We start from the raw sequence: 14,066 nt of genomic DNA, 5'->3' as shown, positions 1-14,066 counted from the left end.
CTGTGCATAGTCTGTGTAGACATTGCAGCCTTGTAGTACCTATAGCACCTTCTTGTGTTCAGCCCGCTTAATGCATGTGGTTGCACTGAGCCACTTCTAGGGATGAGTTCTCACCAGCAAGCGAGAGGGAAGGCTGCTCCTCAGCCTCTTACCTGCCCTCCCATCTTCCTTCCCCAGTGCTACAAGAGCTCCAAAGACCACAGCCCTCAGCTCGACGTGAATTTGCTGGGCTGCACGGTCATTCACAAGGAGAAGCAAGTGAGGAAGAAAGAGCACAAGCTGAAGATCATCCCCACGAACGCCGATGTCATCGTGCTGGGGCTGCAGAGTAAAGACCAGGCGGAGCAGTGGCTCAGGGTCAGTGGCGCCTTCGGGGCTTGCCCTGCTGGTGCTCCCGTGCTTCTACCCTGCCTCTGCTGGGAGACCGTATCTTATCTCAGTCCTGTCCTTGTGTGCTCTGGCTCCCTTCCTCACTGCAAGCCAGTATACAAATACGCCGCTTTATTTTCATGTCCCAGGATAGCTCCTTCCCGCAGCTTCCCGACGCCTTCTGCACGCGGGAGGCCGTGGAGGGACCTCCCAGCCCCGCTGCTGCGGCAGGAGGGACGTCTGGGGTGGGTGCCCAACATGAATTGGCTGAGGACGGGGAGATACGGCCCTTTCCCTGAGACGGCAGCAGAAGAAGGGAGCCTTCGCGGAGCCCGGCAGCGGGGCTGCGAGGCGCCGGGGCTGCCTTTGCTGGCAGCCTCTCCCCGGCTGACTCGGATCCGGCAGTTTCTGCTGGCTGCCTGCTGCAACACCAGGAAAGTCCCCGGGGTCGCGGGGAGCCTAAACCGCGGCTCTCCCAGGCTGCTGCGGTTTTTTGCCTGTCCTGGGTGGGGAAGAAGTACTGATGCCATTACTACAGCTGTCTCACAGACTGCGGCTTCCCCTTCTGCACAGGTAATCCAGGAGACCAGCGGCGTGCTGTGCGAAGGAGGCAGTGAAGGCAACCAGTACATCCCAGATTCGCAGCGTCTCAGTTACCCAAAGGTACATTTTGTCTCTACAGAGAGAACTAGCACTTAGGCTTTTCCACCCTGTTTCTTTAATAAATGATAGTTGTAGATGCAGTAATTTTATCTGAGCAAAGACTGGTAGGAGTGTAACCAGACCCCATTCTGCTGAAAAAGGAGCATTATTGGAAAAATCCTAATTTTCCTTTGCAATCTTAATTTTGTTGCCCCATCTTCCCCCCAAAGCTGACTCAGCGTTGGGCTCCCCTCCATAGAGGGCAGCAGCCACTATCTCATCCCATGGGACAGTTGTGCTCACCAAGAGCTTTGAAAGGGACATAGACCCTTGGATGCCAGGGCTTGGGCCAGCCTCTAGTCCAGGCTTAGGTGGCACTCCCCTGGGCGCAGCTTGTTCCAAAACCGTGGGAGAAGAAAGAAACCTTCCTAAGTCTCCGGTGGATACCAAAAATGGACCTTTTTGGGCACCTGGCCAGTTCCTGTGCCCATGCCCTCCTCTGGGGACTGGCAAATGCCCCCACCAGCCAGGCTGCAGGGCAGGAGGCCGTAGGGTGGCACCAGTGGTGCCACCGTGTCACCTCGGAGGTGAGCCCAGCCGGGGCGGTTCATGTGCTGGATCTGCCCACGCCAGGCTCAGAGACGATGGGGAAGGCACAGCGTGAGCAGGCAGCGGGGGGGATGTCTGCATGAAAGCATCTGCTGCGGAGTGGGTGGAACCTCGTCATTTAGGAAGGGGGGAAAAAAAGCACTTGTGGCGGGTGCTGGCTGGAGGAACGGGTCACGTGCATCTGCAGAGCTTGTGTCTGGTGCCTGTTTGCAGGTGGAGGTATCTGAGAGGTACTCTGCAGCCTCCGAGAGCGGGAGCAGCACAGACGGCCACCCAGAGACAGCCGAGACGAAAGATGGTAAAACCTCACCCTGCGAACAACAGGGAAACTGGGCCGTTGATGCTGCTCGTGGCGAGGGTTTCTGTAGCTTCTCCTGCCACCTCAAACTGGCCTGATGCAGGGTGAAAGCTGTGTGTGAATTCACTGCCTGTGAATTTGATTTCGGTGCTTTTTCCTGTAATGAAGTGACAGGTGGACGTTGGGATTTCTCAGCAGTTACAGAGTTAGGATAGGGCTTGAGAAACCTGGGTGTGATACCTGCCCTACCACAGAGATCCTGCGTGACTCTGGGCAAGTCACTTTGGGACAGTTTGAGATGGCATAAATGCAGCCTAAGTGACTTTTCTCAGAGATGTCTGCAGAGAAACTTGGAGTGCTTGTGTGAAATGCTGAGCTGTCTCCAATGGCAGAGTTACACCTTCACACTAGGGCATCTCACTCTGGGCTTTAAGCTGCATTCCCCACCTATAAGATGGGGCAGGTAAGTACATTAGAAGAGGAGATCTTCTTTAGAAGGGTGGTTGGACCCATCTATGTAACAGAGACAGAGAAAGAGAAATCCATGCTGAGGACCCACTGGTGTCACCCAACAGATGGAGCTCAGCTGCTGAGTCCCTCTACACTAGGACTTCATCATTTTGTTATGATAGCAGGAAGGAAAATCTGGACTAGAAAAATCCAACTTGATTTCTTACCAGGATTATCTGATGATTACACAGCCATATTCACACACTGACTGATATACTCAGTAGCAAAGAGGCTCTTTGGGCATAAGCTTTCCGCCTCCCCACCTTGAGTCCCTCTTTTAGAAAGGAAAAGACTTGAATGCAGTAAATATTTATAGGTAAGGGTTTTTAATTCAATTCTTTGTAGTGTAAGAAAGTGAAGGGACGTTGGCACCTGCAAGACCTGTGCAAACAGTCTTCCCACAGCTCCTGCTGAGGCTGGTGTTTGGTCAGAACTAACCCAAGTTTAAAGCAATATAGATTAAGTATCTTCAGCAAATTACTTAACTGAGATTACTGGCGCCATCTCGCTCATCATCTCCCTGGGCTGTGGACTATTACAGCCTGTCCCTGAGTCCCAGGTTTGCCCTCTGCAAGGGATGCGTGTGCCGCAGTGCTGTTGGGTGCAGGATGGCAGCGCAGGCAGCTTTGGGGCAGGACACCCAGCTGGGACAGCAGACCGTGTACGGCTGTGAGCTGGGAAAGCCATGTGTATGTCTCTTTCTTTTCTGATAGTTAAGAAGAAGGGCACAACTGGCCTGAAACTGAGCAACCTGATGAACCTCGGGAGGAAAAAATCTAGCTCCCTGGATAGCCCAGAGAGATCCCTGGAGACTTCAAGTAAGTGGCAGCATGAGCCCCTCTGCAGGGACTTTTCTCGGGGCTGGATCTCGGCGTGCAGGGCAGGATGAGCCCCAGGCATCACCCTCCTCGAATGCACATGTGCCAGGCTGTCCTGCTGGGGGAGGCAGAGAGGCCACAGCCTGCTTGGCCCATGCCAGTGAATCCATGCAGATTGTGGTGCCTCCAACACGTTAAGGTGACTGTGTGGCTTACAAGGGTGGGCAATAGCTCGCAGGGCGACACAAGAGGAAGGGCAGGCAATACCAGACATGCACGCAGAGGACATCTGTGCTGGTCGTCCTGGGTGCCAGCCCAGGGTGTGGGAGTCAGCAGGGAGAGACTTGTGTGGGTCAGCTGGTATTCACCATCTGGGATCAACTTTGTCCAACCGTCTGCAGCCAGCTTGCTGCTCTAGACCTAACCTGAATTTCAAGGATCTCATTTTGAACAGATTTTTACCCTTTTCACCCTGTTTCACATGGATAGGACAGCTTGTCGTTGTGCTCTTGCTCTTTGTCATTGTCTGTGGCTTTGTGTTGTGTGGTGATCTCGGAACTTACCCATCAGACATCGCCATGCACATAAATAAGTTTGGATTCCCTCTCCCCCTGGGGTGGAAAATGTGCTTAAGTAACCTGTTCTTGCTTGCAGGTTACCTGAATGTGCTAGTGAACAGCCAGTGGAAGTCCCGTTGGTGTCAGATAAAAGACGGTCACCTCCATTTCTACCAGGACAAGAACCGAAGCAAACTGGCTCAGCAGCCCCTGAGTTTGGCAGGTTGTGAAATTATCCCAGAACCAAGCCCTGATCATCTCTACTCCTTCCGCATCCTGCACAACGGAGAAGAACGGGTCATTCTGGAGGTAGGGTGCATATCTCCAAGAAAGCTCTGCTTTAAGTCATCAGCTTGGGTGTCTTAGGAGGCCTAAATGCCATTGAGGTCCTCCAGAGGAACCCTCAGTCCAGCAAAACAGAACCTGAAGCGTGGGACTTTGGTTCATCTGCCTGTGGTCACCTAGAAGGTGTTCCACCTCGCTGGTAATCCAGGCTGTGTCTGATGCTGGTGCCTCCAGAGGACCATTCAGCCTTCATCTTAGGCACTCATCTTAGGATGGGATGAAGGGTCCTCTGGAGGTGCCCATCTCTCTCCACTGACTGACTATAGGATAACCTTGGATGATTAAGTTATACAGGATGCATTTCAGAGGGCTAATGTTAGATGAGAGGAATGCCACTTTAGGGATTTAAGTCTGGGGTTAGGAGGAACAGAGAACTTTGTCTTCTGAAAACAGAGTCCCAAAGCCACGGGTCATGCATCCCAAGTAAACTGATCACAGATCTGCCCCTGAAAGCGCAAGTGAATTCATGTCCATCTGTTACTTTCCTTTGCCTGCATCCAGAACTGTTTATCTCTAATCTTAGTTCTCTCTGACGACAGCATGATTACAGTAGGAGGTGGACAATGTGAGCAATTTCCTGTATTTTTCCAGTGTGTGGAGTATTTATAGCTAAACAACTGACTTTGAGGGCCTGCCATGAAGTTTGAAGGTGTTTTTGTTTAGCTTCTGATTCAGGGTATGTCTGTGTCTAAGAAATTGTGCCTAATTACAGATGTGAAGAAGAGATGCTGGTAAAATTTACATTTTGTGAAAGGAAGAATCTGTATTTTGTTGAGATGTCAGACTCGACGTACAGGCTGGCTGGCGGGCTTCCCAGGGACTGAAGTCTCTGCTAAATAAAACAGATTGAAAGTTTAAAATATACTTTCCCGTTTGGGATCCACGTGCCCTGAATTTTACTTTGTGCTTACTGCTCTAACTCCTTAAATCAAAGCAAAAGATGGCTGCATCAGCCCACTTCTTTTTGCTTCAGGTAGAAATCCCCCACTACTGTGAAGTGCATGTGCCTATTTGCTAGAGCTGACTTCAAGGCACCATATTTAACTCTTCATTTTGCAAAATGTCAGATTGTTCACTGCAGCTGGGAATTTGGTACTGACCATGTTAAAGTGAGGGGCTATTTGATGATCTCTGATCCCACTTTAAAGACTTCCCTTCCCCTCTCCCCTGTGCAAACAGCCCTGGAAGGGGTTTGGGCTCTAGCATAAGGAACTCGCAGGCTCCCTGCTGTGCTTGGGTCTCCTTGCACATCTGCGTTTGGCAATCCTATTGCTGCGCTCTGCTGGTGCAAAATAAAACCCTCATGCTTTCCTCTCCAAAGCCGGTTCCTGGCCAGCATCTCCAGCCCCAGAGACTTCTCTTACTCTTCATAGTCAGCTGAGTTGATCACCATTGAAAGGAAAATGGACACTGACTAGAAATTTTAGGAAGGACTTAAGCAAAGAGCTGCATTCATGTATCTGCCAAATTTGCAAAGCGGAGCGGTACTGCTTTCTTCTTTAATGCAGCCTTGCGTTTAATACAAATACCCAGCAGTTCATCTTTCCCCTTGTGAGCCCAGAGGACTGCCAGCATACTTCCCGACCCAAGGCGAAGTCAGCAAGAGCCTTGGGAGTGCAGAGAAACTGCTGTTGCAACCTGTCCTATCTGTCTGGTCACCTTGTAGGCAAAGTCCTCGGAGGAAATGGGCCACTGGCTGGGTCTCCTCTTGTCGGAGTCAGGTTCAAAAACAGACCCGGAGGAATTTACCTACGATTACGTGGATGCTGACAGGGTTTCCTGCATTGTGAGCGCGGCGAAGAACTCCTTCTTGTACGTCAGCGGTAACGGGTGGGACTACGCAAGGCTGGTAGAAGGGAAGCAAGCTGGAGCGGGGGTCCCTCTGCTTGCAGGAGGTTGGCTGCCATGGGAATAGGGGGTAAATTCACACCTGCAGCTCAGTCGCTTTCTTTGGAAGCTCGGTGCGGGGCAGCAGAGAACTTGTCATTGTCTCACCATGATGCCATCTAACCTGAGCTGCAGCTTGCCATGGGGCTAGGGACATGCGCCCAGGTGGCTTTTGCAAAGGCAGGTTGGTGGGGTGGGCTTGGCTGGGGGGGTGCAGGGCGGTGGGCACCCAGCCACGCGGTTCACCGTGCCAGCGGGGCAGGGCGGTTGTGCTGCTGCGGTGCTGTGCCTGATGGCTGGGCGAGAAAGGACAGAGCTAAGGGGAAATGTAGCCCCACTCTGGTGGGAGCTGCTTAACGGGCAGCGGCAGCAGCGATCACATCGCTGCACGGCTCTACCTTCTTGTCTCCTGCGTCTGGCCGTGTGGCCCTGCCCAGACCCCAGGACTGCTATGCTCCAATGCCCCAAAATGCAGCATGGCACGGCTGCACAGCGAGACCGATCCCTCCTGATTGATGGGCTGTCCTGCTGCCTGTTCACAGCTTAATGCAGAGGAAGTACTCTGAGCCCAACGCCTACATCGACAACCTGCCAAAGGGCAGGGTGCAGCAGGAGGAGCTGTACGATGACGTGGATCTGCCAGACCTGCCTGTGGTAAGACGCCCAGTGTTGCAGGCAGCTGCCTCGCTGCAGAGAGCTCTTGTGGAGACCGCCGGCAAACATTTGGCCAGGGGGAGTCTCCAGCAGTGATGGGGGAGGTTTTTCCAAAAACATCTGGCCAGAGGGAGTCTCCAGCAGTGATGGGGGAAGGTTTTTCCAACAGCCGTGAAGGGGATTCCCAGCCCCTGGGGCAATCCAGGCTTTTGCAATGGAGCAGAAGTGAGTGCTGGAGATGAGAGTCGCTAAGGAATGGAGGAGAGGTTTCCAGTAGGGTGCTGTAGGGATCCTCAGGCAGCTGGGATAAAATCTCACGGTTTCCATTAGTAAACAGCATGCACTATTTGGTGATAGGTAGCAGGTTGTTTGGAGCCTAATCTATCAAAATTCGTTTTGATGCCTGTGAGAGCAAGTCCTGCGTGTAAGGACAAGAAAGATGGGCCGTGCTGGGGATGGGACTGTTATCCTGGGAAAGGCAAAGAATCTGGCAGGGATTGCTGGATGTACAACAGTGTGAGATCCTTGTGTGGGGCTGCTGCTACCATGGGAAAGACCTATTGAAGGAGAGCCCTTCCTTCAGTACACCAAAAAGACCTGTATGGAGTGACTTAGGGAATGGGGTTTTAGTTCCTCTAAGGTTTATGGAAGATTGCTGAGTTGATGCTGCTCTGCAGTGAGATGTTTCCTGTACTTCTGGCTGCAGCAGATGGTCCCTTTTCAGCAGAACGTTCTCTTTTTGCAGGAGGAAGTACCCAAGAGTGAGAACAAATTGGAGGGGGACCAAGACAGAGTGTACCTGGATCTCACCCCAGTGAAGTCCTTCCTACACTGTGCTGGCAAGAAGTCATGCCAGCCTTCACCCCTCAGCTCACCGCCTTTAGAAAGGGCTGCCAACAAGGCTGCAGCGGAGAGCGCAGCCGAGACAGCCCTCGTGGCTAAGGAAGCCGAGCCCTGTAGTAAGGCGATGGAGACCTTGGAGCAGGTACTGTCCTGAACTGTGGTGTGGGGCCAGGCTTAATCAGTTCCCCCCACACCACATCATCCCACTTCATTTCCCCCCCACAGAAACACCCAGAGAAGCCAGAACCCGACGAGGCGCTGCCACGGATGCCCGCTGTCAAAATCCAGACGCAGCAGCAGAACATCGCCTTCCCCCAGCCGGCCCCGGAGCTGCTGGTGGGCCCGGTGACGGCGGGCAGTCCCCAGCTGGTGCCCGCACACCGGCCCAAGATGCCACTGCCAGGTGAGCGGCCAGTGGGTCCCTGCAGCAGCTGGGGCTTGGAGGCAGCTGGTGCTCTGCGGGTGGGTGAGCTTTGCCCTGTGGTTCAGCTTGCTGCTGCTATACAGTAGCTTTACAGGGCCCGAGGGGCTGGTTGGTGACTTTCCAGACCCTCATTCGTTTTGTTTCCAAGCGCCTGAAGAGGTTTTCCCTCCTGGTTTTTCCCCTGGCTGAGCTTGGTTTGGTGGGTTGTGTTTCCAGCAGCAGCAGTAGAAACCAAGCTGGGCAAGAACCGGACGGAGGCAGAGGTGAAGCGGTTTACAGAGGAGAAGGAGCGGCTGGAGAAGGAGAAGGATGAAATCCGGGCTCAACTCACCCAGCTGCGCAAGGAGAGGCGGGAGCTGAAGGAAATGCTGGGGAGCAGCACAGGTAGAGCAGGGCGAGGGGTGATGTGTGGAAATGAGCCAAGGTGGGACCACGGGGAAGGAGGGGGCAATGATCCTGGGCCACCTGGGACCAGAAGGGGCAGGGGGGAGCCCTGGTGCTTTGAGCTGAACCGGGTAGCCCAAATTGCAGTAGAGCAAGAGCTTGCTCTGTCACAGTCCCTCTTGAGGCAAAATATAAGGAAAATGTACAGGATGTGCCCCAGTCCCTGCTCCCCTCACGAGCTCCCCAAGTTCCCAGCTGGCACCAAGTTACCTCTCCCTTCACAGACAAGAGCCTGGAGCAGAGGCTGAAGGAGGTGGAAGAAGAATGCAAAAGGAAGGAGAGCCGGAGAGTGGACCTGGAGCTGAGCCTAGTGGAGGTGAAGGAGAACCTGAAGAAAGCAGAGTCTGGCCCCGTGACGCTGGGCACCGCGGTGGACACCACGCACCTGGAGAACGCAGCTCCCCGGGTATGTGGGGGGGGGGGGGCACCCCTGGGATGCACAGTAGCTTTCTGGCAGCTGGGCAGTTGTGCTATTTCAGCCTGCTTAATAATATAATAATATTTAATAATTATAATTATTATAATATAATAATAATTATATTATTATAATATGTCATCTTATACAAATGTATAGATTATATTTAACATAATAAATATAATAATTATCTATAATATACATAAAATAATAATAATATAATGATATAACAGCAGTGATGGGGAGGTGAAAGGGGGCTGGGGCTCAGGAGAGGGACTGTATTTCCCTATGGGACCTTGAGCAACACCCTCTGGGGCCAGGGAGGTCTGGACCCAGCTCCTTCTGCACTCAGCTGAGCAAAGGGATGTTTTGGGGGGGGAAATTCAGGCATCTAAATTCCTTCTTGGGAACTTGGTTCCCATGAAATGGAGATGATCACCGCCTGAGCCCTGCTCAGTACCTCTGCTTGTATCCTCAACACCCAAACACACCACACACACATGCTGGTGGTATTTTGAAATTGGTGTGTCTCTGAAAAAATGTGCCTCAGTGCAAGTGGGATGTGACTGTGACTAGGAGATGGTGGGGAATGGCAGCACTCTCTTGGTAGTCTTGAAGTCATCACCATTTCTATTATTTTTATTGCAGATTCAGGTAAAAAGTTCCAGTCCAGCAAACAGTGCAGAGAACTCACCAGTCAACTCAGCAACGGCTTTAAAAAACCGGCCTTTATCCGTCATGGTGACGGGGAAGGGAACAGTCCTACAGAAAGCTAAGGTAATGTGTGAAAAATCCATCTGGGACAGCCACTGCTTTTCCCTTCTGGCAGTGGAGCAGACTGGCTGTAGTGGGACAGGGTTGTGGGGGGTCTTATGTCTGGGAAGTACCCTTGACTGAGCACTACTTGGAGCAGGCCAGCCTGGTTTTCCTCTGGTCTTTTCACCTGGGCTTGCCCTGGCTGCAATTTAAATGAATAAATGTGTGTATTGCTTATAACAGCCAAAAACCTTGGGTACCAGATGATCGGGTTGATCCTGTGCACATTACGGCTACTATGCCTTGGCACATTTGCCTTTTGACTAATTTGCCTTTATTCCTTGGCAGGAATGGGAGAAGAAGGGAGCTAGTTAGAACCGTGTTTTTCAGAGATGGACTAAAGACTGGAATTGCCCATGCATGGCCAAGGGGATTCAATCACTTGTAGGTGGAGGTTGGGTGTGCAACACAACCACACACCAAGTGCCTCCTCCATGTCACGCCAACTGCTCAGATGCAGCAATGGAGTCAACGGCTGCCGATACGAGTTATCCCAAATGATCTTGCTCTTTCCAGACAAGTCCCAATCACATAGCTAAAACAATAACAACCAGTGGCAATCCTTGCATCAGATTCCTAACCCAGTTGATGTAAACAAGAATGTTACTGTACATAGGGGTGTTTTGTGTATTTCTACTCTGAAGGTTTATCAATGAGTTATTAAGGTTTCTATATTAGTGACAGTAGTGGGTTCAGAAGGGGCCTCTGTTATTCTTTATACCCCAGTGGTTTTCAACCTGTAGTGGCAAATTGCAGTCAACTGAAGTCTCACCTGTCTTGCTGCTAGTCATCGCTCAGCTGCATTTCATCCAGCCTTCAGTCAAGGGCAATAACCATGCCTGAGCAGTGCTTGAGACACAAATGAGAAGCGCACAGCAGCCTGTCCAGGGGATTTTTTAATTCAGTGTCCTGATGCATCCCAGCATGTGCTTACTTCTACCAGGCTGCTGCAGATTTGCCAGAATATTGAGGAAGATCCCTGCTCACCTTCTTGTGCTATAAGCTGTGTTACAGACTGATGTCACCAAGAGCTCTGGGCAGATTCAGTTAACTTTCTTGAAGATCTTTGTCTACTTCACCTGAGGACTTCATTCTGAAAAAAAAAAAAAATCATCATAGTTGAAGGTTTGTTAATAATTTACTGAAGGCCCAGGCCTGCTCAGCTGTTGGATGGGGAAGCTGGATCCCAGTGTATCCTTCAGGGCTTGCCCTTTCCCAGGGGAGGGGAGGTAAAGCTGTCCCTGTGCTCCTGCCCCAGCTGTGAGCACCACTTTGCTGATGCTCTCTGGTCCTCACAGAGCTGCAGCTGTACAATCTGCTGAAGACATCCCTCTGCAAAAGGGGCCCCTCCACAGAGGCAGGGCTGATCTGCTCTCCTCCAGGCCTGGCAGGCAAGGGTGCACTGCCACATCTCTGGTGAGCTGCTGGCCATCTTGGTGCCATCACCCTTATTTTCAAATTATTAAACTTAATATAGCCTTTGGGCCCTGGCAGTGTGGCCCACAGAGCCCACCTGCCTCTCCCCTAGCCAAGCTTTCCAATGAAAGATGTTGGACATTTGGGACCGCTAAATTTAAAAGACATTGAAATTTGAAGGGGGGTAAGGGGAGTTTCAGAAATCCATGCACCCTCTCCTCCCTGTACCCTGCTGTCATGTCTGATGGCCTGGAAGCTCCTCAGCCTGTCTCCTCTGATGGTCCTTCAGCCCTGGAGCCCAGGCTCAGTTGCTGGGTTGGCTGTGCCAGGGCTGCAGCTGTTTTCCAGCTGTGCAAAGCTAAAGCAGCACTGGTACCCTGGCTGGGTTGTTCCTGGGCTCCTGCAGCTACACCGATGAGCAGGACCCAGAGCCAGGGTAAAGACAGACAGGCAAAATGTTGTACCTTCCTAACCCTTGAAATCCTTTGATGGGCCTGAGACCACCTCTGAAGGGGTGTTCCTTCTTCACACAAAGGCCCAACAGCCAGGGAGGAGTGCGGGGCTGTGACACCCAGAGCTAGCAGTGGCACTGGGGTGAGTGAGGATGTGCTGACAAGGGGCTCTGGGGTTGCTTGCCACTGCCATGGAGCCAGAGTGCAACAAAGAGCTTGGTCAGGGTATCCTGGAGGCAAGAAAGGTGACCTCCCTTTTTTTTTTTAATTTGAAAGTCTCTGCTACAGTGCAGATTGAAGAATTGCTAATCCCAGGCCTCAGGAGGAGTACATCAGCCCCAGCTGTCAGGCTTGTCCCTGTGCAAGGTTTGCACATAGGAAAAACTCATGCAAATAAACCACTGAAACACTTCTGGTTCAGGACCCAGGGGACTTTCCTCTCCAAAGCACAGGGAGGCTATGGGCACCGTGAGGCTTTTGTTTTCACCCATGATGAGCTGGCAGGAGAGCCTCTCTACACCCTAAATATGTGTCAAACATGCTCTTACCGTACACACTCTGCTGTCATCCTCCAGGAGTTGTCCAGACATTTCACAGTGGTACTGAGACAGCGATGGATGAGAGCAGCTCTGCTTTCCCCACCACAGCCCAGTCAGCTTCAGTGGTCCCACGGGGCTATCTCCATCAGGGGATGGTAAACATAGGCAAATCCTGAGCAACACACGTTCCCCAAACAAGAAATGTTAAACAATGTCTCTGCATCCCCATTGTTTTCCTAACTCAAGGCATTTCCTTTGTTGTAACTGTGACCTATAAAGTGGCGCTTTAGAGGGTTTTATAATAAAATGTTGAGTATATTATGTTACCAGTGTTTTTTCTTTGTAATGGGGCTTGTCCCTGCTCTACTTGCCAGTAGATTTAAAGTACATCAAACCCCCAACACTGTTTGTTAGTTACTAGGAAGTTCCTTAGCTATGCACTCTACAACTGCAACAGACTACAGCTTAAAAAATTTAGTCCTCTATAGTGACTGCACCATCTATCAAAAAAAAGTTTTGGACAGCTAACCCACTGAAAAATAGCAATAACCCTGAGAATTTGCATGAATGCATCATGAATACATGTAACAGATTCCTACCTGTATCTCCGTAGCACAGTCCTCTTGCACAAAAGCAGCAGAGAAAAATGCATCCACTACCTTCCTCTGGCCACTAGATAGCAACTGTGTGCAATGCTTAGTGCCTGCTGCAGTCACGAAAGGGAAAACCAGGATGGGGTTTAGCTGGAAAGGAATAGAGTTACTAAAGAAAGTGATTGAGGCCAGTCTTTACAGAACAGACACCCAGCCAGACACGTCTGTGAAATATCTTTTGGTGGCTGTACCACTACTCGCTCCACTCCCGCAGAAAGCTTGGGAAGGCACTGTAGCTACAGCACAAAATCCTGGGGAATGTCCTGCTCCCCTGCCTTTCCTAGTCCGCCCATTGACACAAACCTGCCAACAAGCCCATCGGTGTCCTGTCAGCCTCTGAGCCCAGGAATCCCAAAATAATAACTCGATTTGGGATTGCTGTTTTGTGAGCTCAAGGGGCAGCAGCAGTTGCTTTTATCCTTCCTCAGCAGCACTGCCCATCACCTATGGCTGCTTTGTAACACCGCAGCGTCAGCTCCGGCTATCCCCAGCACACCTCTGCCTATCCCCAGCACACCTCTGCCTTTTGATCCCCATGGAGCATTGTGGTAGCAAACACAGCTGCCAAGGGGCACCGCTGCACCCAGATTGAAGAACTTGCTCACCCAAGCACCACAAAGCCCTCGTGCCTGACACAAGTCAGTCTCATCCTACAAAATACCACGTTGAAGGATTGGGCCCAAAAACACAGCTGTGTAGGGGAGGCAGAGCTCCTACTGGATATCTAACACACAATTTAATGCTTATTGTTATTGCTTTGTTAGTTATTCCCAGCATAATTCTCACCTGTGCACAATGCAGCCAGGCCACTATGGGGCCTGCAGTGTGTCACAAGCAGAAGCCCATATTCTTCTAGAAGGAAATTTGCTGCTACAAACCATTTTTCTTAGGTATGAGAAACGTGCTGAGTACACTCAGTTCTTGCTTTGGATACAACAGCTACTGGGGCACCCTGCCTAGCACATCAGGAGAGCTAGTGGGCACTTTGATTTCCAACTAAGACACAAGTGCCAGATTTTAAAGGAAAAAACTACTTCTTACTGGTGGAGAAGTTGGCCTAAATGTTTATAGAAGTTGTTTTGGGTATGAATCAAATTACTTCTACTGAAGAGAGTAAGATTGCAGGTGTTTTGCAAGCTGAAGAAGCCAGCTGGCTTTAAGGGGAGCATCAGCAGACCCCATGCCAGTGCTACAGTACCTCCCTCAGGCTGGCCCCGGCTGTTGGTGCCCAGGCAGAGTGGCACAGCAGGGTCCAAAGCCCAGCTCCCTGCCTGCAGCCTTTACAGTACAGGCACCGAACACATATACTCATCACAAAGAGGCATGGTTTTGCTCGCTGAGGGAAGGTAAGACTAAAGAGGGTGAAATTCATGGT

General features: G+C 51.3%; 1 protein-coding gene across 4 annotated transcripts in view; it reads left to right on the top strand.

Moving 5' to 3' along the window:
* AFAP1L2 (actin filament associated protein 1 like 2) overlaps positions 1-12,359 on the top strand; it is a 73,674-nt gene extending 61,315 nt beyond the window's left edge. For all 4 annotated transcript variants that reach the window (XM_069797040.1, XM_069797039.1, XM_069797038.1 and 1 more), the window contains 13 exons: positions 178-357; positions 943-1,032; positions 1,834-1,918; positions 3,142-3,246; positions 3,901-4,112; positions 5,815-5,960; positions 6,578-6,689; positions 7,435-7,674; positions 7,758-7,935; positions 8,173-8,340; positions 8,625-8,806; positions 9,464-9,592; positions 9,920-12,359. In XM_069797040.1, coding sequence (XP_069653141.1) covers positions 178-357; positions 943-1,032; positions 1,834-1,918; positions 3,142-3,246; positions 3,901-4,112; positions 5,815-5,960; positions 6,578-6,689; positions 7,435-7,674; positions 7,758-7,935; positions 8,173-8,340; positions 8,625-8,806; positions 9,464-9,592; positions 9,920-9,946 — 1,854 coding nt within the window. In that variant the 3' untranslated portion in view covers positions 9,947-12,359. The remainder of the gene's footprint in view (positions 1-177; positions 358-942; positions 1,033-1,833; positions 1,919-3,141; positions 3,247-3,900; positions 4,113-5,814; positions 5,961-6,577; positions 6,690-7,434; positions 7,675-7,757; positions 7,936-8,172; positions 8,341-8,624; positions 8,807-9,463; positions 9,593-9,919) is intronic.
* Positions 12,360-14,066: the final 1,707 nt, after the last annotated feature.

Source organism: Haliaeetus albicilla, chromosome 11, assembly GCF_947461875.1.
Source record: "Haliaeetus albicilla chromosome 11, bHalAlb1.1, whole genome shotgun sequence".
NCBI classification, from domain to species: Eukaryota; Metazoa; Chordata; class Aves; order Accipitriformes; family Accipitridae; genus Haliaeetus; species Haliaeetus albicilla.
This window is presented reverse-complemented; position numbering and strand designations above follow the sequence as displayed.